General features: G+C 46.8%; 1 protein-coding gene across 3 annotated transcripts; it reads right to left on the bottom strand.

The window, feature by feature from the left end:
- Window positions 1–16,639: 16,639 nt before the first annotated feature.
- KLF6 (KLF transcription factor 6) lies at window positions 16,640–23,085 on the bottom strand (the record flags this gene model as incomplete). Of its 3 annotated transcripts, none has more annotated exons than XM_079699267.1 (4): window positions 16,640–17,680; window positions 18,142–18,265; window positions 19,650–20,223; window positions 22,969–23,085. In XM_079699267.1, 4 exons carry the CDS (start codon window positions 23,068–23,070, stop codon window positions 17,629–17,631), a joined length of 852 nt encoding a protein of 283 aa, XP_079555393.1. In that variant the 3' UTR covers window positions 16,640–17,628. The 3 variants fall into 3 exon arrangements, with proteins under 3 accessions (XP_079555393.1, XP_079555394.1, XP_079555395.1); XM_079699268.1 differs by having other exon boundaries at window positions 19,776–20,223; window positions 22,969–23,070; XM_079699269.1 differs by lacking the exon at window positions 18,142–18,265 and having other exon boundaries at window positions 22,969–23,070.
- Window positions 23,086–24,466: the final 1,381 nt, after the last annotated feature.

The following is a 24,466-nucleotide window of genomic DNA, read 5'->3' as shown; positions in this document are numbered from 1 at the left end:
CTACCCACTGAAATATCTTCAAGGAGCAAACGCCACCGACCTCTCCCACGATACCCTCATTCACACATTAAATGGGTTCCTTTTCTCGGCTTGTTTGTTCATACTGACATTTACTAATATGCTGTGCATGTGATGTGGCTTTGCTTAATGATTCCATGTTTGCGTCTTGCAGCTCATTCACTCGATCCCAGGAAGCAAGACCAGCTCATAATTTCCATTCTGTTCACCTTGCACCTGGCAGAGGGGTACGACCATGGCAGGAGCTGAAGAAGGAGCCAGTAGGAATAGCTAGCGCTTCCTGAGTGTTCACTATGGACCCTACATCATTCCAAGTCTTTCTTATATATTAGAACAACACTGGGAGATGGGTGCAATTATGACTCCATTTCACAGTTGAAGAAAGAGAAGTATCTACCCTTAAATAAGTTATCCAGGCCCACACATGAGTGACAGTGCCGAGATACCAGCTCAGGTCATCGGACTTCAAAGTGCATGCTGCTAGAAGATAGCTTTTAGGTCTCAAGCTTGGAAGAGTAGATTGTGTTCTAAGGGCTTCTCCAATGACCCTACAACCACAAGGCAAAGGAGTATTTCTAAGAGTGGTCTAAGTTATTCAGCCTCTGTCCTATGAAAGACGCTAGGAGTCTCATCCTTGTGAGATTTTCAGGCTCCACGTGAAAGAATCATTAGCAAACTCCTGAGAGGAAAAGGAGGAAGGACCAAGGACAGTGAAGGACAAAAGAGAAGGCTGTAAAAGGGAGAGGTTTGTGGTTTGAGGAAAACAATCAGTGATGAAGACCTTTACCATTGTGATGCCCCCGAGCTGATTCCTCCTGATGGAGCTTTAGTGACTTGGAGGCAATAGGAGAGGATATTGTCTGTGCCAGCCAGTTGTCCTTTCTGCCCCCTGCCTCTGCTCCCCAGCTCCCCCCACCCCCAGGGCTGTGGAGTTCTGTGAGTCTCATTCCCGCCCATCCAAGCAAGAGTTGGGTTGCTCCGGGGTCCTCTGGGTGCTGGGGCACCAAGCACCACCCCTCTTTCCTTTCCCCAGAATCAGACCTAGGACGCACTGTGTGGCCTTGAGATGGATTCGGGATGCAAACCTCAGGCTCTCTTAAAACAATAAAAGGGGCTTTTTGTTTTCTTTTTCAAATATGTTCTATGTAATTCTCAGAATGCCCCTGAGTGATAAGTGTTCTTGAAACTTGGGATGTGTTGAAGGCCAGGGGATGCGGTTATTCATGACAAGGACTGTAAGACTGTGACAAGCACAGTTCGGGGACACCTCCCAGGTCCCCATCTCTCCGCCTCTGAGCTCACAGCACTCTTCTTGCTAAACAGTTTTATGCTTAGCCAAGGAATTTGAGCTCAATTTTTAGCATTAAGGGAATACTGAAGACTGGTAGTGATTGGTCCCTTCTTTTTCAAAGTGCACAAAAAATATGCTCATTTCTTTTTTCCTTCGTTTCTTTTCTTTCTTTTTCTTTTTCTTTTTGGTGCATGTTTAGGAGTCAGAATCTGCATAATATTTAAGATGAAGAGAAGTTGAATTTTTAATCTCTGAGCAAAAGGCCTTGGGTAACTTTCAAGTTCCCCTGAATCTTCTGATTTTCGCTCTGGTTCAAAACCATAGTTCCATGTACAGTTGAAATGGCATCTTCTCCCATTTGCGACTTCTGCATTTGGTATCAAGTCCTTGGTTATGTGCGAGGCTGTTGGAATGAGCCCGGACACTTTTCCTAGGCGTCCCAGCGTCAGAGCGCTCACGTCTACGTTGGGAAAAGCACCTTGAAGTGAACGGGGTCCTCCATCAATCCAGGCAGCAAACACGGGCATGGCCCTGGTCATCTGAGTGCTCGTCGGACAATGTAGAAGTGTAGAGAAGATGTTCTCAGAGATACGCCTGATACAGGAAATGAAAGACGGAACCAATGGTTTCAACCAAGTGAGAGCAGAACTGAAAGTCTGCAAATAAAAATGACAGATCCTTAATCACAACTTTCTCTCCACACAGGCTGTATAAAAACATGCAATTCTATAAGAGACTTGTCTTTCTTTCCAAGACCTCTTGAGTCATCTTGACTTTTGTCTCTTGATTTAGATTTGGCTCCAAAAGTAGTAAAATAGTAAAAGCACCTGATTTCCCTGATCTGTACATACGGCATGCACTAGGGAGGTATTTCTCCACCAGAGATCCCCCTCTGAGGATTCTTCTTCCTACCTGGCCTAACTGTGCTTGGCTGGATCTGCTTTCCTGGCTTCCTTGAGAAGGCAGAGAAGCATCTCGAACCCTAACTTGTTGTTTCATTTCTCAGCCAAACATTTGAGGCTTTAAAAAAAAGCGTATGGAGATAAAGCCATCACTGACTCTGTGGAAAGGAGTGTTAGGCAAAAAATAAGTTGGACAAATTTATTAAAAATTGAAGAATAAATGAACTGCAAAAAAGACTGTAAGCCAAGATAATCTGTGCGAGATCCCAGCCCCAGCAGTGCAAGCCTTTCATCCTTTGGGTTCTTGCTTTTGACTTGCGAAATCTGCAGTTAACAAACTGGACATACATGCACACAACCTTTTGCAGTTCTTTGAGCACCTACCTTTTGATCCATACCCATTCTGCAAAGCGTTAGAAGACCAAATGTGTATGTTCTTCTGCACTTCGGAAAAAGGGAAACTGACCGTTAGCAGCCTTCAGAATTCTCTTGGGTGTAAATAATGAAGCTCGGATTCCTGACGACACTGCCCTCCAGCATGGTTCTTGGGAAATCTTTGGAGAGTTTATACCTACAACTCACGCAGGACCCCTTCCTGCCCATCTGTTCATTGGAAGCCACAGTTGAGTTAAAATTTATTTGTTTTCTCTGCATAAGAGCACTGCAAAAGACTTCAAATGAGAAGCAACTTGCAAACCCAGGCTCTTATGTTATGAACACACAACGTCAATATATTTTAATAAGCATTCATTACTTATTGGACCTGAGAGCCCTTAGGCAACACCTAAGATTTTATTGTTTTTCAGTCTGTAGATTTTATTGTTTTTTGTTTTTTTTCTTCGGTACGCAGGCCTCTCACTGTTGTGGCCTCTCCCGTTGTGGAGCACAGGCTCCAGACGTGCAGGCTCAGCGGCCATGGCTCACGGGCCCAGCTGCTCCGCAGCATGTGGGATCTTCCCGAACCGGGGCACAAACCCGTGTCCCCTGCATCGGCAGGCAGACTCTCAACCACTGTGCCACCAGGGAAGCCCAAATTTTATTGTTTTAATGGGAGGTACCTGAGGGCAAGTGCATCCCTTCAAGCTTGTCCTAAGTGTCATTCTCGCCGTAGCAGAGCCCGTGTGGTGGTCAGATGGATGCAAGCCTGAGAATTCTTAGGCAGGACACAAACTATTTAGAAAATAAGGATAAAATAGTTTCTTCCTTGGATTAAATATGGGGATAAAATAACATTTGTAAATACTATGTAAACTAATATAAAGTTACCCAAAAAACAAATTATCCTGGAAATAAATTATTCCTGGCAATAATCATCGATCGGTAAGGTTAGTTCGTCCCTCTGTCTCTTCTGAGTGCAGTGCGCTGCCCCACCCGATTCGAAAGCACTGAGTTGAACCCATGACCTCTCGGCCCGTGACTGTCGCTGGGGTTCTGCTTAGTTATTTCCAGCAAGCTTACCCCGTCTACTCACCAGCCTCCTAAACAGTCTTTTCCTGGACCATTCCTTTCTTTGCCCCTAGAAAAGTTAAATTCCCTACATTTGAAAGGAAAAGGAATTAATATTTGCCGAATGCCTATTTCATATGATTCCCACAGAGTTTTGCGAGAAAGGTATTGTCCTTTTTTCACAGATGTTGCACCAAAGGCTCAGAGAAGTTGAGTGACTCATGCACAGCCGCACAGCTCAGACGTGGATGGACTTGAACTCGGTTCTCAACCCCCCTCATTCTATTGCCCCACGCCACCTCCCAGGGCATGTCACTGCCCAAAAAACCAGTTTTATGAGGACACGCCTCTCATTTCTTCAGGGAGTCTCACCTAGGTCCTTCCTTTTGCTAAAAGGTTAAGGGTGCGGTGCCTTTTGGACACAGGCCCAGGAGATTAAGTCCTGGTCAAATGTGTCATCAGTCTACCTTCCCAGGGCCTGTCAGAATTTCCCAGAACAGGTATGAATGGGCAAGGAAAGTGCAGAGTCTTGCTCGACTGCCCCACCCCAGGTCCTCCTCTCCTGACTCACGGGCCAGCTGGGGGTGCCAGCCCAGGAGACCTGAGTCACTGCAGACTTCCTCCATGATCCTTCCCAGAGAGCCGCTCCCCACGAGCCTGACTAACACCCCAAATATTCTGCAGTGCCAAGGTGTCATGAGCTGTTTAGCCAAATAAAGATCTGGATGATGGTCTGTGGTCCAGGACACTGGCATGCTGCAGTCTTAGGGACTGCCATTCTAAAACAGGGACAGTAATTCCTGCCCTTACAGGTTTGGGGGAGAGTAAAATGAGACAATGTTTAATATGCATATGGATTTGGGGGGGGCACAACAGTCGGTCCATAAGAGAAGTACCATCTAAAGAGCAAGCATAGAGTTCAAGCAAGCCCAAACTGCACGGGGTGAGGGTTGGTTCTGTTGCGACCTATTCTCCAACCCCGTACACAGCCTGCCCACGGTTTCCAAGGTCACGGAAGCTGTCATGACCGTGATTCAGCAGGAAGCAAACAGAACTGGGAGCCAGAAGGCCTGGGTTCTAACAGCCTTGACATTATGATCTTACTACCTGAGATTTAACAGCATTTGTAATTTGGACTCGGGGCTCAACCCATGGGGAATAACAGGCAGAGAAAAGAAAGCTGCAGCACTGAAACTGGTCCAGGCCGAGGCTATGTTCTGTGGGAGTTAGACATGACATGTGAAGAGCCTCAGCTCTGTATCTATAAGATATTATAGGATTGAACTGGAATCTGAGGCATGTCTGCTGCATGTTGAGTACTTGCCAACAGTAAACTCCTCCCCTCCAGGCTCTGCATCCTGTGCTCCAGGGACCCAAGAGGGAAACGTCCCCCATTTCAGAAGGTGGATGCCCTGGAGTTTAAGGTCTCATGGTTAGAAACTTGCAGAGTTGGCCTTTGACTCCAGGCCTGCTGGATTCTAAAGCATGTACATCTTCTAATCTAAGGTCTGTTCAGAGACTTGTCCCCAAGGGTGTTGGACTTGGTCTCTCACTCACCTTACTCTGGTTGTAGAAACGGGACGGAGAGATGGGCTTCGGCCGTGGACAACTGCATTGGGTGGGGACTCAGAAAGGATGTTGAGGACTCAAAAGGGAAATTTCGCCAAGGTAGTGACCTGCCTGTTCCTTTTGTAGGTGCAAGCCTTGTTTGTGGTCTGTGCCCATGGAAATTATTACTGCTTGTTTTGTGGCTGTTGCTGTTGTTACTTGCTGTGGGTAGTGAGTAAAGGAGTCTGGCTGCTGCTGTGTTGCCCTCCTGTCCTGAGGTCATTTTGCACCCAACATTTTCTCGAACCTTGAACCACAGCAAACACAAGCCTTCGGGATGACAATATCAAGTGTAGACAATGCATGCTATACTCCTGGGGTTATGTAAATGAGGGCAATCTAACCATTTCATAACAAGGCGGCCACCGGTCAGTTCAACTGCTGTTTAGCAACACCACTGTCTCAGGTAAGCTTCCATCTGCCAGCAATGCCTGTCCTCTTTATAAAAAAGAACTCTCAGGAGTGGGCCCATAATAAAAACTGTGACTGATCATTAAGCAAAGATGAATATTATCTTCATGACATGCATATCCAGGAGAGGAAACTACAGCAGCTTCTCCTTGTGTGGCAGGAAGCAGATGGCTGCAATCCTAATTTCTGTCTGTCATTTTTTAGGGTCACTTGCTGGAGCAGGGTTGGCAAAGTGCAGGCATATTCGACAAACAGTCTTAAGTGCTCGTGTCATACTGAGAAAAATAGCGGTATCTGTACGTGCTGTTTTGGACTCAATGTGTTTCTATAGCTGTGAATTTCAGGAGAGTATTTTACAGTTATTTTTTCCTGTGTTACAAAGAAGAAATTACAGCAATCATCCGAATCCGAGTGAACTACGATGTGCATCACCCACCTTGGCACCAGGCCCCAGGCTAAGCTCCTTCCGTGTGTTATTTCTAATCGTAATGACACCTCAGCACGTTGGCCATTTATTATCATCCCCAATGTTACAGATGAGAAAACCAAAGCAGAAGGAGGTAAAAAAATAGCAGCATCGTAGTATTTGAGCCCAGCCCTCCAGTTGGGGTGTTTTCCTGTGCGTTCACTCCTGATGTCTGCACATCAGCCTCAGGGATGCAGGGAGACAGGCATCTCTGTCTCAGCGAAGTGGAGCATCTTGGCCAAAACGACAGAGCCAGAGGAGGACCCCAGGAGGGGACCAGCCTTCAGGCTCTGGAGCATTTTATTTGTTGCTGAGATGTCCTGAAAGGATATTTCCCTGGGACGCGTTACAAAAATCAATTGAATGGAAAAAAGTTGCTAAAAGGAATGATGTCATACAAGAGAAGTTTCTGTCCAAGGGATTTGAGACAAAAACAATCTGCCTCTAAGAGAAAAGTGGATGAGATCTCATTTCCTACGGGTCTCCTGGTACCAGGAACTGTATCAGGAATGTTCGCGTGGGTCTTCTATTCAGTACTTTCAGCCGCCCTATGAGGGGATGCCCTTGCTTAGGTAAGAGCAGACTCAGAGCTTCTGAAACCCGCCCTGGTTACACAGATGCATGTGGGAGGGATTCAAACTAAATTTTTTCATCTCAAACGCTCACCGAATCATGTTACTTTTAACTGGAAAAAGACCACGTGCACTTGTAATGCCTGATTACAATGAACACATGATGAGCAGTGACAGCTTAATCACCCATTTGACCCTGAAGGAAAAGACGGCCACTCCGACTGAAAACAGCAAAACCGACATCCAATGTCAGGATGTGGAAACAGGTTGTGAGAAAGGAGGTTTCAGGTTTGCAGACATTTTAACTAGTCACCTGGGAATACCCATTCATTCCTCCTGTGCCAAAGACTCATATCCACAATTAAAAGGCTTTGTATTTAGTTTTGAAGTAATAACACTTGATTATTTAAATTGTATTGACAAGTCCAAAAACAGGCTTTAATACAGTTTTGCTTTCATTTCACTGAGGAGCTCCATTCAGAGGCACGCTGCTCTTTCTGGAGCATTCAATGCGTTTATATTAAATTAAAGAAAAAAGGTTGAAAGAACGAGTACTTGTGTAGGTGCTGTCCCAAAGGAGACAGAGCTTGCTGGTGTTGTGTCATGCAGAGCCGAGTTGACAGGTGTACGGATTTCCCCGATTGTTTCCCTCTGATCTTCGACCACTTCCTCTTCTTCAATAACTTTTCCAACCAAGGTGAAAGGGGGAGAAGAGATGGATGGAACACAATAGATGCTCAGCCTTTCTTGCCACCAAGGGATAGATTTATTAGTCTAATACTGTGGATCAAGTGGGTGGCTGGATTTTATTCAGAGATTATCCTCAGAATTAAGGTCTCTGTGCTGTTGGCAACAGGTGGAATTAGTGGCAGGGTCATCCTTTTCATTCATTCATTGAAGAAACATTTCTAGAACACCTGCACAAAGGGCTGGGCACTCAGACGTGTAAAACTGTGGACACACAGTCTTGGCCTAAAGGGACTCCTACTCAGGGGAAGAGAGAGGGAGAGAGAGAGAGGTATAAAGAAGCCCAGAGCAGTGGCAGGTGATGGATCCAGAGAGCAGAGAAGACCGTGGGGTGGAGGGCACTTTCGTCCATTTCTGAAATGCTTTACACCTTGTGAAGGATGTGCCAGACATTCTTTCTCTATGGTTCAGCCAAAGAAGAAATGGAAACAAATGCGTTTGTGTCCTGTTCAGGTGCACCCTGGCTGTTTGGTGGTGGCTCCAGCACTGGTGCAGAAGTCAGGGTGGCATGAGGCGTGATTCCAGACAGCAAGTCTCAGCTGTGTGGCCAGATGGGGGCCCTGGGGACTTGTTAGTGGATCTAATGGATCCTAAGTCAGGGGGCTGTGAGGGTGATGACGAAGGGCCGTGGGTACACAGAACATATACACAGTTCATTGTCATCGTCAAAACTAGCAAGTGCTTGATACACACACAGCCAGCTTTGCTTTGAAAGACACAGCTCTCTAGCTGAGCATCTCAAATGAGAGACACAAAGGCACCTCCCACTGAGTATCAAAGGAGGCAAACAGGAAGCAAAGGACAGGAGCTAAGGGAAGGGGACCCTCTGCGACTGGTGTGGCCTGGGAGGTTGGTGGCGGGGTCAGTATATAAGCTACAGTTTGGAGTGAAGGGTCAGGACTTGGTCTTCTGCTCTGGAAGGTGGAGCTCGTAGCAGGGTGCCCGGCACCTCGTTGACACTTCCCAGCTGTTGAGTGAGTCAGTGAATGAATGAATGAATGAAGTATGGGCTTTGCCTCCGATGCTCCATCACTGGCTCCCGTGGAGCTGAGGCATGGGTGGGCTGAGAAGGTGATGGCCTGACCAGGTGATGGATGCAGACGTGGTTCGCCCCACACTTTACACAGGAGCACCTGTGGCCTCCGTAGCATCTAACTGGAGACGTTAACAGGTAGCTAAACAAAACCTATTACGAGAGTGGAAAGAGATGGGTTGGCTTTATTTCTGGCTCAGCCGACTCCCTGCAAAATGAAATGCTAACGCCCTGCTCATCACAGGGTGTCTGAGGAGCAAATAAGGGTTGTCCCCACGTGCTGGCAGCCGGCTTTGTCACCTAGAGTGGCGGCTTGCATCTGATCGACTCAGTGCTTATTTGTCAAAGAAAATGTCCAGTGAGACTATTTTACATACAGATAACAATAGTGACACCAAAACTACACAAAACCTCTGCAAATATATGGTACTTTATTTCCACTAAGGACAGTGGACGCTTGGAGTGCATGTTGATGGGAATTATGCACGTAAGAAAGAAAATGGGTGGTGAAAATAAAAAAATCAAGCAAACAAACACCAGTTAACTAAAAACAAGACAAAATGAAGACTATAAACCAACAAGTATATCTGAAGGTAAGCATAGGAATTTTAACTGGAAAGAACATATGCCAAATTCAAGTGGCGTCCAGCATCTAGGCTGATCCTTGCTCATGGATGAGGTATTCTAGGCACAGAATCCATTTAATCAGAAAGAACGTAACAAGTTAAATAATGCACTCATTCCAGACGGCCATGAGGAGACAGTGGTTCAATGGCCAGCTGGGCTCAATCCTCCTGATTCAGAAGAATTGGACCCATCTCAGGATTTACAGCCATTCCTGAAAATGCAGTAACAATTGGGACCTCTGGATGCTTTGTCATTTGTCAAAAACACTGTGAATTCAACTCATTGAACCTGTTGGTCAATTCAATTCTGCCACTGGTCAGAGTGTTCACAGCTTTCGACAGGAAGTGTTTCCCTCAAAGATTTGCAGAACTTCCTTCCTGTAAGATTGCAGCAGAACAGCAAGAATTTCGAGAGGAAACTGCTTTCTTGATCATAAAAATGCAGCATAAAGCCTAAACTTGTCCTTCACTGAATTTACTGGAAAATTATGTTGTGGAAACTAAACATGACTGACTTCTCCTAATGCTATGTTTTAAATTCTATTTTTAAACAAATTCAATGGGAAGACAAAAATTATTTTTCTGATTGAGAAATAAATATCCACCACAGGATGATGATAATGACCTACTATTGATCCCTGTACACCTTACCTCTAATCTTTCAACAGTCTTAAAAAATTCTCATCATTCACATTTTGGAGATGAGAAAAACAAAGCTGAAAGTGTTTTAAGTAACCATCTCAAAGCCAGGAGTTAGCTATTCTTCTGCTTGTGAGTTACATGTGAAAAGTTTCATTGTTGCTTCCTCAGAACATGATAGGGTAAATGCCCAGTCTTTGCAAATATAATTTGTAGAATTCCCTTAAAAAATATATATACGTTACTATGTATCAATATAAAATAGATGAGAACCTACTGTATAGCACAGAGAAGTCTACTCAGTGATCTGTGGTGTCCTAAATGGGAAGGAAATCTAAAAAAGAGTGTATACATATATGTATACATATAACTGATTCACTTTGCTGTACAGCAGAAACTAACACAACATTGTAAAGCAACTATAAAAAAAATTAAATTAAAAAACAAAAACAAAACGAAACTCCTAGTTTGGGCTACTGTTAAAAATTTCCAAGGAAAGTCACAATGTAAAGAAAGGGCTCCAGCCCTTGGACGACTTTTCCATGTTCTTGTCCAGTTTCCTGATTTCCAGGTGCCACTCCGGCTGGTCACTCGAAAACAAGCATCCTTAAAAGGCAACGTTCCTTGTTACCTAAGTGCAGGAAGCACAGTGGGTGGGTCACGATTGATTAAGGATGAACAAGAAGCTGCTGGGGAGTCTTCCTCTCTCAAACGCCATAGACATTTCTGGCCAAAATGGGACTGAACCTGTTCTCCTGGTTCCCTCCTCCTGATACATGCAAAGTGTGAATGCTGCATCACTGACTGGAGAAACCCAGGAAGTAGGTGGCGTCTCCCCTGGGGCATCCTCACGTGCTGCTGTTCACTCAGCAAAGGCTTCCGTTCTTGGTCTTACTGGGCCTCATTCAGGTTGCAGGGCTACTGCTGGGGGCAACCTCACCAGTGCTGGACTCTTGGTGGTCTCAGCTCCTGCTGTCTCCTCCCCATCTTCTGATGGGGCTTGACAACAGATAGATATTCAAAATCGCATCGTTATGGTTCAAAATTTTCAGTCCGTAGTGAACATTGATGTTCTCTTTAATTTACTTTAACTAAATGATTTATATGTCCGAATGTTGCCCAAAGGCAATTTTACCATGAAGAGTTAAATTTTTACAGTTCAAACACAAACACACACAACACACACACACACACACACACACACACACACGCAGAGACATATGTCTCTTGGTGAGTCAGCACAGCTTTTGAGCTTGTGAGTAAATGACCTATTTTAGGGAAGATGGTAAATTGTGTGAGTGAACACGGGGGTGACAGTGAAGATTTTTTCGAATTCCTGTTGAAAGGGAAGACAGGGCATGCGCCATTTACTGCCGTTTTACCTACCCCACGGTGCCACCACTCTCCCATCTCCTCAGCCAGGCAAACGGAAAAATGACACCCAGGCAATGCCGCCTGCTTTTACAGTGAGTTAATTGATAAAGCCCGTGCTTGTCGTCACCTATCTTGCACATCTGGAAGGAAGTCTTGCACAACCACAGTGAAATGTGGTAATGTGAAACTTAAGAAATCGAGGGGAACAGAACTCTGATTAGTCAATACATGCAAGTCACTGGTACATGTGCTTGGGAATCAAGCAAGTACACAGCTTCGGAAAATGCTGATTTCCCTGGCCTGGCGAACATTTTCCACTATCTAAGTAGCTAAGCCTTTAAAAAAGTTAATAATTATTTGTTTGTGGCAGCTTTGGATTGGGGGCTCTGAATTTAAGGAACAGTTCTAGATCATATGATACCTTTTTTTTCTCTCTTTTAGCACGATTATGTAAAGGGAAGTCAGTGCAAGGCTTAGCAACACGAGTTTGAAGAGACTCACAGTGACAAGGGGCATTCTAGCTAAATCTGTCTTTTACTGAAAATTCTGCAGCGACTGCTCAGCCCAGCATGAATCCTATCAGGACATGTGGTACCCAGATTCCTTCTTGTCTTTGTCTCTTTCCATTCACAGACGTTTAGAGAATTCTCATTAAAATTACTTAGGGTGAAACAGAGAGACTGTGTTATAAACTAAATCTAGTTAAACACACTTTGTTGTATTGCCTCATTTGTGTGATGCATGGACCTAATTTTCCTCTCTTTGTGTCTTAACTACTTTCATTAGGTGATGCTTGCCAATTAATGCAGGATGTCACATCCCCAGTTGCTTTCTTGAGCTTCTTAAACATTAGAAATAAATACATGCCACCTGTCTCATATCTTGAAAGCAATTCAAAATGGTTACTTTTGTTTGCTTAGGCTTACAGCACAGTTTATAGCTTTAGTGCTTCTGAATTATAAGAAAGTTCTGTCTCCATTTCATAAATGTAACTTCATTTCAAGGTGAATCCAACAGAATGAGCAGAAGGCTCTCGTGAGAACTTGCGTGAGAGAGAAAGCAGTGTTGGCTGGTGATTAAAGCCTTGGTCTTTGGCATTTGAGAGACGTGGCCTCAAATATTTAGCCTGATGCTTCCTGCTGAGCCATCTAGAGAAAGCTGCTCAGGAGTCCTCACTTGTGAAATGGGGATAACGCCCGCCGTGGAGTACACTGGGAAATATACATAAACACACACACAGACACAGATGTATAACATACTGCTTCCCCGATTCGTAGTCAAGGCACAAGAAGTAGTAGATATCATCATTTTCATCATCACCCAGTTTGGGGAGGGGAATAATTCAGGTTGAGAAGGAGGGTTGTTAAAAATATAGCTCATGGTGGCGTAAGGTTAAAAACTAAGAAGGGAGTTACATATGAAAGATATGTTCTTTCTTCGGAGCAATTAAAATATAAAAGTAAACAACCTCCCATCGACTCCACCACCCTCTGAGCACACAGGTCAGCTGGGAACGTGTGCAGTATGATTGGTGAGTTGGGAGAACTTGAGACTGGATCTGCAATGGCTACAATGGCAGTTTTCAAAGAGGTTTTTCTTTCTTTCTTTTTTTTTTTTTGTGGTATGCGGGCCTCTACTGCTGTGGCCTCTCCCGTGGCGGAGCACAGGCTCGGGACGCACAGGCTCAGCGGCCACGGCTCACGGGCCCAGCGACTCCGCGGCATGTGGGATCCTCCCGGACCGGGGCACGAACCCGTGTCCCCTGCATCGGTAGGCGGACTCTCAACCACTGCGCCACCAGGGAAGCCCTCTTTTTTTTTTTTTAATTAAAAAAATGGTATGCTATGAAGCACCAAATGCTTGAATAACTTAACTATAATTAAAGGGGCAATTTGAGAATGTCCCTCTTTCCATTCTAAGTCAGAGCAATTTTCTCAACAATGCTGTCTACTGTAGCACAAGAGAAAGCTTTCTAGATCTGAGCCGAGCATTTTGAGGAGGGTGGACATGTAATTTGAAGTCCACCCTATACTCACAGACCACAGAATTGCAGCTCTATAAAATGCTCGATACACGTGACCTAACCCAAAATATTTTAGCAATAAGAAAACTGAGGTCCAGCGTAGCTCAGCAAATTGTCCGAAAGCACAAGGCGAGCTTGACTGAGAACACATCCTTTCCTTTAGCTAGGTTTCAAAAATTTTGTTAAGCAGACTGAAAATTTTTGTCCTTCTATAATTATCCTTGGTTTACAGCTGATTCCTCGCATGGCAGTTCCTAGCAGCCTTATTTGAACATAACCGAGCTGTTCGGCATAGTCTTCACATGACAAAGTGGTCATGTCTTACTAGTAGCCGAGAATGCATTATCAAGCCTTTATTTAGTGCTACAGTCAGGGCAATCCAACTATTAGTCATCCTGACATGTGCTTTGAACACAACACACCCATGAGTCCTGGCAAAAATTGCATCTGCTTCCTGCACCCTCCCACATCACAACTCCGTTCAAATGGCTGATATTTTTACCACAGTTCTAGAAAGAAAATTACTTAACATTTCTAATCTGGGGATGCACTTCAACTTCCCCTCCCCAATTATCAAATTAAAAGCAGCTCGTGTAAACTCTGCCCACGCAGCAAAATGAAGATCCACTAGGAACAAGAGGCAGTGAGCCCTTCCAGCAACCGGAGAACTTCCTTAAACTAAGAACAAGATTAAGAAGCTCATTGCCTCAGAAATGTCCATCATCCTGTAGCCCCTTCTAGAAAGCACACACTGATTTTACCTTCACTACTGAGGAGCTTAATATGAACTCAACACAAACTTGTTTGCCACTCGCCACTCAGTAGAACTAAGATCTAATGCTGCTCACAGGAAATGTTTCTAGAGAACCAAAAGCTATTTTGTTTTTGAACAAACTCTGCATTTGAATGCGTCCCATTTACCTCAAGAAAAAAAAACCTGATCATGTAAACAATCTTTTACCTTCTGCCCTATTTTGCTGGACTGACCAGAGAAGGTGGTGGGAGGGGGTAGGTAAGAAGACTGGACTGAAGGCCAGGGGGATGGCTTTGGGGCTTGCTGTCCCAACTGTGTCCTTTTCACCCTCTTGGGTGACATCTCAGCCAGGTGTGTGGGCCAGGTCAGAGGCGGCTGCCGGGCTCTGACCGCCTCGGTGGAACAGGGCTGCAGGAGCATGCGGAAGTGAAAGGGAGGTGTTTGTTTCACATTCTGCGGATGCCTCTGCAATTTATTCTCCTGGCTGGAGTGACAGGAAGATGAAACACAGCAAGTGTTTCCTCCTGTGCCCCGTCTCTGGAGGAGAATTCAGTGCCCATCAGGGAGCAACCCCAGGCTCCTATTTCCACCTTTGCTGCCAGGAAGGGCAGTGAGTGGGGGGGAGACAAGTGGCTTGCTGGGTAGCACAAGGAAGATTTCCCAAGGAGGAGGCGGGTGAGTAATCTGACAGGAATTTGTTTCAACACTCGGCCACCACCCCCCCCCCCACCACACACACAAAAACAACCAGGCTCAAGATGCTGATAAGAATTCTTTTATGTTATTCCAATAAAAAATACATTCATACAGAAATATAACAATCTTGCAAAAAACAATTTCAAATAAAATCTTGTAAAACAAAATTTTACAAAAATCTTACAAAGATTTTTTTAGATAACAGGGTGCTTCAAAAGAAAAAAAAGAAATTTCACTAATAGAAATTTTTTTTTTAACGTCAAGCAAAAAGTTTCTGCTTGATTGAGGCTCAGTTATCACCTGAACAGAATGTAATTCTTTAGGTACTTGCTTATTATGAAAATTACAGGCATTGACATACGTGGCACCCAGCCCCACCCAATCAAACCACTCCATGGTGTTTCATAAGTGAGACAAGCCAGTGCAAGTTTTTTTTTTGTCTTTTGTTTACCTTCTTGCTGAATGGAATTGTTATGGCTAAGCACACAGCAGGGCCAAAAAAGGAGTTTTCCAAAATCCAGCAAATCAAGTGCCTGGATTTGGAATTGCCAAAAGAAAAGTGCATTTCCCCCCCTCAGCAATATGAAATGAGTTCTTTAGGTAAGTGTATCCATCAGCCCAGATTAAAAAAAACAAAAAACAAAAAAAACCAGTTATGTGAGCTTTCACCATTGCTCATCTCCAGGAAGATCCAAACAAAATACCAGCCCAGCCAGACTCATATGTGTGTGTATATATATATATAAATATATATAAAGGAAAGATCCACACCCATGAGCCAGCAGCTGGATGGAGGATCAGCTGTCCATGCTGCGGTGTGCCAATTCAGGGAAATTACTCGTTGGAAAACTGGAAGAATCTATGTGCTGGAAAAAAATAGCTTCATCTGCATAAAAAGTGCTCTAAAAAAGAATCCCTGTGATTAGCTTACTCTTAGGCTCGATCTTCAATAAAGCTGACATTCAAAATCCAAACCTTAGTGTGTCTGAGACCAACGAGCGGGCTAGTATTCCGTTCATATGGCGAAGGTACCCTATCCCAGACCTGCCGATTATGATGAGCGAGTTGGCAGTCTGGAAGAGATTTGATGCCAAGAGCCTGTGGCAAATTGTTAAATTAAAGGGAAAGCCTCTATAAAAGTTAGAGTTCTCATGTTTACCTCCTTTGTGGCCATTTTGAAATATGTCTTCACAGGCTGTGGAATTTTCTAGCTAGACATTCTAATTTCTCCTTAAAAAAATATGTATATATTATCTATATATATGTATATATATATATATACACACACATACACACATACACATACTGTACACACAAATATACATACACAAGAATTTTGCCCACTTTAAAAAAAAAAGTAATATACTTTCTGTTACCAACAGATAGCTAGATAGATACGCGAGAAACTTGTGCCTTTTAAGCAAATACATTGTTTTTTATACTTCTGTATCTTTAATACGTGTGAAAATGTTACATATTAAACACAGCCGGTGTATGATCTGTACAACTGTTGTGCAAAGTCTATACGAAGTCTCACGGTGGCAGAAATGGTCTGATTTTCCAATTATCACATGTTTTCCACTTTAACACTGACAGTCAAGTTGTCTAAACTACTGAGTAAATACTGACTTGTTTGGGGGGTTTTCATCTATTTGACTTTGTGAAGGAGGACCTTAAAGAGATTTTTTTTCTGTATTATATATTGATACAGTACAAAGCCAGGTGAAAAAAGAGCCTTAATAAAGCATGCATCACCCATACCCCTGTACGAGACCCCTACATAAGGGGCCACTTGCGTAAGGCACCATTGTTAAGATCTACAGTGCATTAACAGCTAGAAAACCAGAAATTAGTCCTCAAGGCATAAATAAGAGAAACTTAGCTGCATGAGAAAACAGTTTCTAAGCTTTAGTGGTTTTATCCACCCAACTGAGAAAAATTTTAGGTTCTGAGTCTAATGAGACATTAGACCAGCAATTCCCAGCCCTAGTGTCCTGGACACCCAACTCGTGTCCAACATCTTTCAAGGGCATCACGAAATTCTCCAAAAAGGTAATTCAAATTCAAACCATTTACAAAATAGTCCTATGCTGCACAATGCCTCTCTGGAAGGGGAGTGTTATGAAATCGAAGGGGGGAAGGATTGTGTATTGCCAGGCCCAGATGGCTAGGGGGTCACCGAATTCAACCAATCGTATCTTAGCTGCTCAGTGAACTGGAATCAAAACTGTAGTCCTGATTTAAAAATGGAAAAGCAGATAATTCCCCAGACCATGCATTACTTTTGTCTTAGAAGGAAAAGTTATCGATGTATTATATTTGTAGATACACAGCTTATACAATGGGTAACAAACGAACTCTGTCTTTTGAGTAGCAGAAGCTACTCACTTCACACAGCTGAACCAGACACCGAAAGTTCTCGCCACACGCTAGAGGGAAAGGGGCTCCCCTCCCTACACCCACTCGCCACTCCCGGGTCCTGACCGCCCACGCCTGCCCTCCACATTTTCCCTTCTTTTTTTCTTTTCTTTTCTTTTTTTTCCCTCTAAGGCGCAGACTCTACCTACACCACCCCCCACCCCACCCCGCCCCGGGAAATGATTGGTGGCCATCTCATCTCATGGAACACGCCTCACATACAAAACATTCAAACTATGCTTTTTTCTGTCTCTTGCAGCCTCGCAAGGGAAAGGACTCTGTCTCGTCACACAGTCCGTAGGAGACCCTCCACATACAGCCCACCCACCACTAACATTCTCAGTGCACATGCTCACGGCAAAGGCTTAGGGACCACTCAGAGGATAGGTACCAGTGGCGAGGCCAGGGCCACCCAAACACCACACACCCTGGGTGCCCTGCCGCTTCGGACATGACTTTTTTCGCCCTCGAAAGACCTTCCCAGTAGGTCCTGGAGGCGACCGGGTAGGGTGCAAAATGGCTTTGGCTGGAACACGCACCCTCCTTCCACGGCCGTCTCAGCCTGGAAGCCTTTTTAGCCCGCAGGAGTCGACGCTCTGCCGCTTCAGAGGTGCCTCTTCATGTGCAGGGCCAGGTGGTCGGACCTGGAGAAACACCTGCAGAGAGAATCGGGGTCCCAGACGTTAGGTCTCCAGCCCCGTCAGTTACAGACCTCCTGCCCGTGCTCCCCCCAGCTAAAGTAGCCCTCTCCATGGGGGGTGGGAGTCATCATGCTGAGTCAGCCCCATCCACATTTGGGGCAGGAGTATACATCAGGGAGGTTGCCGATCAGCTCTTGGGAATGTCACCTGACTTTACTGCCCAGCCTTCAAAGTTGAAAACTGTTAAAGGGCCAGTCTTCAGAAAGTATGAACGAAATCATTCTATTCTCGTGCACTCAGTACACGGTGCTTCCTAACCTGGACGAGTGGCGTATTAGAGCCTTTTTAAAAAGTCCTGGGCTGAAAAGAGAGATGCCAGTGCAGGCCAGGAAGACGGCTGCCTTGCTGCAGGGTGACTGCATGCCTACTCCATTCCGGGGATGGCACCGCCGTGCCCCTGCTGTTCATGCACGTACCTGTCACAGTGAGAACATTTAAAAGGCTTGGCACCAGTGTGCTTTCTGAAGTGTCTCGTTAACTCATCGCTTCTTGCAAAACGCCACTCACAACCTTCCCATGAGCATCTGTAAGGCTTTTCTCCTGGGAAGAGAGCACATGACAGGCACGCCATGATTTCACTGAACAGTGAGGGAAGGGCCCTGCTACCCCAACACGTGGTGGGAAAGTCCACTCAGGAGCAGGCCCAGAGGCCACTGCCCTCAGGAGTTCAGAATACACCTCAGTTAGCGCTGGGAGCCGGCCCTCCCAAGGTAACAGGCAGAGGCTCTTTCCTGACCTAGCCTTGGGCCTCCAAGTGCTGGGGAAGAGACCCAGGCTTGGCAGGGCCCACATGACCGTAATCAGAGTGAACGTGTAAGAATGACAATGACTCAGACTGGAGAAATACTTCCGAGGTGATGTGTCAGCCCACTGGACCCGTGGCCTTGGCCAGGGCTGGGTTTTATTGCTTTCTCCATGGAAACGGTTTCTCTCAAGCACTTATTTTGTTCCTTACTCACTTCCCTGTGGAATGAGGCTTTGTAGTTTCCTCCGGGAAACTATATTTCTCCAAAACTGAGGTCATGAGTTTCTGGGAAACCCCATTCCAAGGTCTTCAAAACACTTTCTAAATGACAAGCGAAAGACCCAGTCGACTTTATCCCTTGGTCGGATTACAAATATGATTTCACTAAAAGTGCTACCTGAGAAAATAAGAAACAATTGCCACAGTCAGTAGCCTGGTTCCAGGGTACCCGGGTGCTGATCCTGGCTCTGCCCTGAGCTGTTTCAGGATCCTGGTCTCCTCTCATTATTGGTAACATGAGAGTTTGCATGACTTGATCTCTAAGACCCCTTCCAGATCCAAAATTTCTGTGATGCTTCACCAGTTATCCTAGACTGTCATGGTAACTATAAATGGAACTATTCTCTAGACTGTGATATTTCATTAAGAAGTTATTATTATTTTTTAAAGTTGGCATCAGAAAACAAAGGCAGCATGATACACAGAGAAATTCTCACTAAGTACCTGCTGGTAATACTGCTTCGTACAGAGTCGATGGGTCTAGCTCAGACCCCACACGGTGTCCGGCACTCACCTGCGCCACACCGCCCGGCCACCCTCTCCCAACCCTCGAGCTTCATTTCCAAAAATCAGAGGCAACTCCGAGTAGCACTGTACACGGACACTGCAGACTGCACAGTGGGCCTTGATAACCCAGGTGGCTGGAGTGGGTGGGGTACTCGGTGTAGACAGAGAATGTGATTTACCTCTTGTTTGTTTAATCTGAAAGCGATAACCATTCATCGGGCACACATGTCCAGTCTTTCAGCGCCTACTCTGTCCTCCCCAGAGACCCAACTCTTTTGAGGGAAGAAAGGAGGTGAGGATGTGTCTGCTCTGACAGCCTCCTGCAGAGCCCCGGCCCCCTCCCAGGGCTGGTGCAATTAATTCAGCGGCGCCCGGGTCGCAGGAGGGACTGACCTGTGTGGGTGCGCTGATGTGCTTTCAAGTGGGAGCTTTTGGTGTAAACTTTTCTGCAGCCATTAAAGTGGCACCGATGCACCCTCCTGCGGCCGTCTGGGGAGGCGTCTCCGCTGCCCTTGTCGCCAGGCTTCCCCGCAGTCCCACTGCGCGCCTTCCCGGGAGGGTGCAGCTCACCAGGCATGCAGCCCCACAGGTGGGACGGCTCCCTGCTCAGTTCTGGGGAGGAAGGGGGCGTGGAGGTGACGGAGGAGCTCAGGTTCCCCGAATTGACTAAAACTTCGCCGATGGGGTCAGAGGTAAACTTGGTGGTGGGCGAGAGCTCCTCGGAGCTGTCGGAGGATTCGCTGCTCACGTCCGAGTTCAGGCTGTTGGTCTCCAGGTTGTAGCCAAAGCTGGGGCTGTTGAGTGCATCCTCAGGGGGACTGGAGGACATCTTCAGGTCCGAGTCCTCCTTTTTCTCCCGAGCCAGGATGATTTTGGTCCACAGATCTTCCTGGCTGTCGAATTTGATTTCGGAGGCTGACACATAGCAGGGTTCGCTCTGGAGGTAACGTTCCAACTCCAGGCAGGTCTGTGCGAAAGGAACCACAAGGAGGCACGTGATTGTGACGACTACCGAAAACGGAACCGAAAGCGCACTTCCAAAAACATGCAGGAGTCAAGGGCAAGTAAACTGTGGCCTTGTCACTACAAGAATCCGTCTTTAGCAGAGTGAGAGGAAAGCTGTTTCTAGGAATGGGTATACATTCAGAAGAAAAACCAGAGGTGAAACCTCTCCCCGCTTCCCCAAGTTGGACCAATGGCCACAAATGGTTGATGGTCACTGAGCCAGTTTTTGTTATAGTTACAGTGTTGACGTTTCTAATAAGTTTCTGTAAGCCACACAAAGAATACCAGCCTCAGACCTGCCCCCACCGGACAGATTTAACCATATTATCTGACAGCCGAGAGCCCTGTGCAACCAGGAAACCCAGGCATCCGCCTTCCAGAGGCACAGACAGAGAGCCTGCTGCTCTCAACAGTGTGCTCTGACATGGCATGTGTCTCCCTCTGGAGAACCGCTGACAGCACAGGCCGCACTCACTGAGCGGACGCAGCCAGCTGATGGTCTAGGGTCAGGAAGGAGCTGCAGAGAAACTACCCGTTTCCTGCGGAGCCCAGACCTAATAGGCTTTCAAAGAATGCCATTCCCAAGTGCAGGGCCATGCGCACACACAACTTAAATGACTTCCACAGTGGTCAGAGGAAAACAACAACAGGAGCGGAGAAACCATTCCAGAATGGCCATCTGCTATTGTAAAGGATGCAGGAGGGGAAATTCCTCCGCAGCCCTGCTGGGAGTCCCACAATGGACAAGAACTTTATCTACTGGCCAAGAGTACAACTGTATGAGTCATCACTCTATTTCTTTCACACAATGCCAAAGGAGACTTCCTTTTGAAATTCTGACCAGCGGCCAAAAAAGGACCCGGTTCAAATATACATGCAGCGTGTCATGGCCAGAGTGCCCCCCCAAGCCCCACAACCAACCTTTCCAGAAGCTACAACTGCCGAGAGACCAGCATCCCCTCTCCCCACCATCTCAAACTTTCTAGCCACTGGAAAAGAAAAACGGTAGGAAACGTTTTAGGTTTAAATTATGTCTGCCCTTATCTTCACTAGGATCAACTGCCTGCATGTCCATATAAGGCTGTCTATACTACTGCAATTCCACAGCTTTAGATTTCTACAGCAAACTCTGCTCTTTTTAGCAAATCATTTTCAGGACTAGCAAAGCCCACCCAAAGGGCTCCCGCTTGGTTATTTAGCAGTGTGCCTGCTATCAGAATAGACCCTTCCCCCTCCCTCTCCTCACCTAGCAAGCAGGAGCAAGCAGAGGGGGAAAAAACAGTCATTGTTTTCTCATTACCCCTAAAATCAGACGTCTGGGTTACAAAGCACACTACAGTGTTCTGCGGAGAGACAGCAAGATATTCTATGGATGTTCCAAAGAAAAAGGAAAGCACGTTTATTGAGATCTTGTTAAACTTTAATAATTTGGCTAATTTAAAATCTCCATTATGCTGACGAGCCCTGGGGACCAGAAGGAAGCTCTCAGGGAGAGTTTAAAAGCCTCTGAAGGCGACCAAGAGCTCAGCCTGGCTTGTGGCCCAAATCCCAAATGCCCAAGGAAACTACTTAGATCAATTTCAATCACGTCCTAGGAAGCAGCTTCTTTAGGAGGAAAAGCCTGGAGGGGAGAGGGAGGCAGGAAAGGGCTGGGAACAATTAAGCAGGCATGTGAAGGTTGTAACACTTTGCATTTCATCTCCCCTAAAAGCCTTCTAGGCTTTGAAACCCACAATATATATTTGACCTGCTAACTCACTTTGTGACAAAAAGCAAACTGCTTAGCAGCGCAGAGAAAACCCCAAACCCTCCTTCTGTCTTTAAAGATAGTGGGACAAGTGTCAGAATCTCTCTCCCTTCAGGTAATCCTAACGCAATAGAAGGGGGAAAAATTGTTTCTTAAATGTCCAATGCCAAAAATTCCAGTTCCACTAAAAAATGCCGGAAACAGAGACTCTTCTTCCCAAACTCTGACTTGAAGCAATTCGGACGGGCTCATTGTCATATGACTGATAAGTCACTGGTTGTGCAAACATTGGGTTTTTTTTTTTTTTTTTTTTCTGGTCAACAAAAGAAGCAGGTTAAGAAAAACAAGGCAGATCGAGGCATATCTTAAGCATTCCCAAGAAGGTAAAGAAACTGAAAATGGCCTGGTAGAGAAAAGGAGCTGGTGGATGTTTCGCTGGTGAAATCCTTAATTTAAAAAAAAAAAAAAAAATCTCCACGTACAAACACCAAAAAGCAAAACAAAACCAAAATCCCTTAAAAAAAAAAAAACACCCTTGGCAGTCCATACAAGTTCATATGACCAGATCCAGCTGTGGAGTCTGGAGCTGGTACAAGCACCAAACTTCTGCCAAGGGCTGGGGCCGGGATCAGGCCGCGGAGCTGGGTCTGCCCTCCGGAGAACGCAGTTCATAAGCCCCTGAAACGGCAAAAACACTCCAAGCGACGAAGCACTGCTGCGCCCCACTCAAATGACAACTCCGCTCCACGCTGTAAAAGGCCCCTTTAAAGTGCCTTCCACACCGGAGGCAGCAGAAGTACGTTTTAAGACTAATTATTTTAATTTTTTAAAAATTTACCCGAACCATTAAAAAAAGAAGAAAAAGAAATGCACCTCCAACCACACACCGTCCTGTCGGTGAGTGCATGCACTCCCTCCTCGGCGCACCCGGGCACCTGGCCCATGAAAATTCCTATTTACCTGTTGCCAATATTCCTCCAGGGAGGGCAGCGCCGAGAAGTAACCAGTCTCGTGCACAATCTGGAGTTCCTGGAAGATGCTGCACATTGGGAGCACATCCATGTCGGGTTGGAAAAGACAGTCACTGCTGTTGTAAAAACAGGGAGGTGTGCGGTCTGGAGTCGGGAGCGCAGCAGCCGTGCCTGCAGCGCCGGGGAAGTTCATGCAAACTCAGTGGGCAGCAATTAGGCGCCGCGGGTTCGGATCCTACCGGAGCCCGGAGACTCGCTCGCGAGCCCACACAATATTTGCAAACACCGGACTGACTGCAAACGTAACCCCTGCAAAACTTCCCTATTCAAAGCTCCGCTGCCAGCCTCCCCTCCTCCCCGCCCAGCCCCCCCCATCTCCCCACGTGACTCGCCCGCGCCCGCCCCGCGCACCGCCCAATCACGCCGCGCCCGGCCCGGGGGCTGCGCGACGATGATGTCAGCTTCGGCCAATCGCGGGTAGCAGCTTACAGCGGCCCCGCCTGGCGTGACCGAGCCTCTCCATCACAACCCTCGCCATTGGCTGAATTCGAACTAAGGCCAGCTCTGATTGGAAGGCGGTTTCGCAGGCTATTTTTAGCAGGGTATATAAGGCGCGGGCCGCCTCACGCCGGAGGAGTCGGTGCTGGGAGGTGTGCGGCCGAGCGGCGGAGTGTGCTGCTGCCGGGCAGAGGGAGCCGGGTGTTCCTTCCCGTCCCGTCCCCAGTCCCCGTAACCCTACCGTCCCGGTTCCCGTCCTCGTCCGCACCACCCGGGCTGGTCCCCGCAAACCCCGGCCCTCGTCACTCAGGCCGGTCACGCGGGTCCAGTCCCCTGCCCCCGGCCCAGCGGTTCAGTGTGCCGCTGCCTGGCTGAGGGGAGCCGGGCCGGGTCCCCTCTGTACCTCCCTCCGACCTCCGGCCGGCCTGCACTTCTCTGGTCCCATCCGTCCCTCCATCCCTCTATGTCCCCCCTTCCGTCCCCCTGTATTCCCTGTTTCCGTCCCCTTCTGTTCCCCCTCTGTCCCTCTCTTGTTTCCCCTCCTTCCCACTCTGTTCTCCCTCCGTACACGCTCCGTTCCCATCTGTCCCCCCCCGTCCCCCTCCATCCCCATCTGTCCCCCTCAATCCTCAGGTGGCACCTGTAACCCAGTGGTGGTGGACGGGTGGTGGACTGGGCAGCCCCACGGGTGTGGTGAGAAACAGGGAGGGGCCGGAGGTACTCCAGAGTCACTGGGGTATGTTGTATGTGAATCTGAGGTCCCTCCTTCAGCCTCCCTCACAAGGACAGGGCACACACTTGGGGGACACGCCTCTGCCCCGCCCCACCCCCATGCCTGCCTAACCTGCAGGAAAAGGACCAGAATGGCCTGGAAGACCCAAGTTGGATCTGCTTGCTCTTGAGGGGGTTATTTACACTCTTGATTCTATGGGAACACAGTTTTCTTTTTTAAAAGAGGGCGCTTTGGGAGGGGGCGTTTAAAAAAAGAG

The sequence above is a fragment of the Hyperoodon ampullatus genome (genome assembly GCF_949752795.1).
Source record: "Hyperoodon ampullatus genome assembly, chromosome: 3".
NCBI classification, from domain to species: Eukaryota; Metazoa; Chordata; class Mammalia; order Artiodactyla; family Ziphiidae; genus Hyperoodon; species Hyperoodon ampullatus.
The sequence above is the reverse complement of the archived record's forward strand: the minus strand, read 5'-3'. Positions and strand labels throughout refer to the sequence as shown.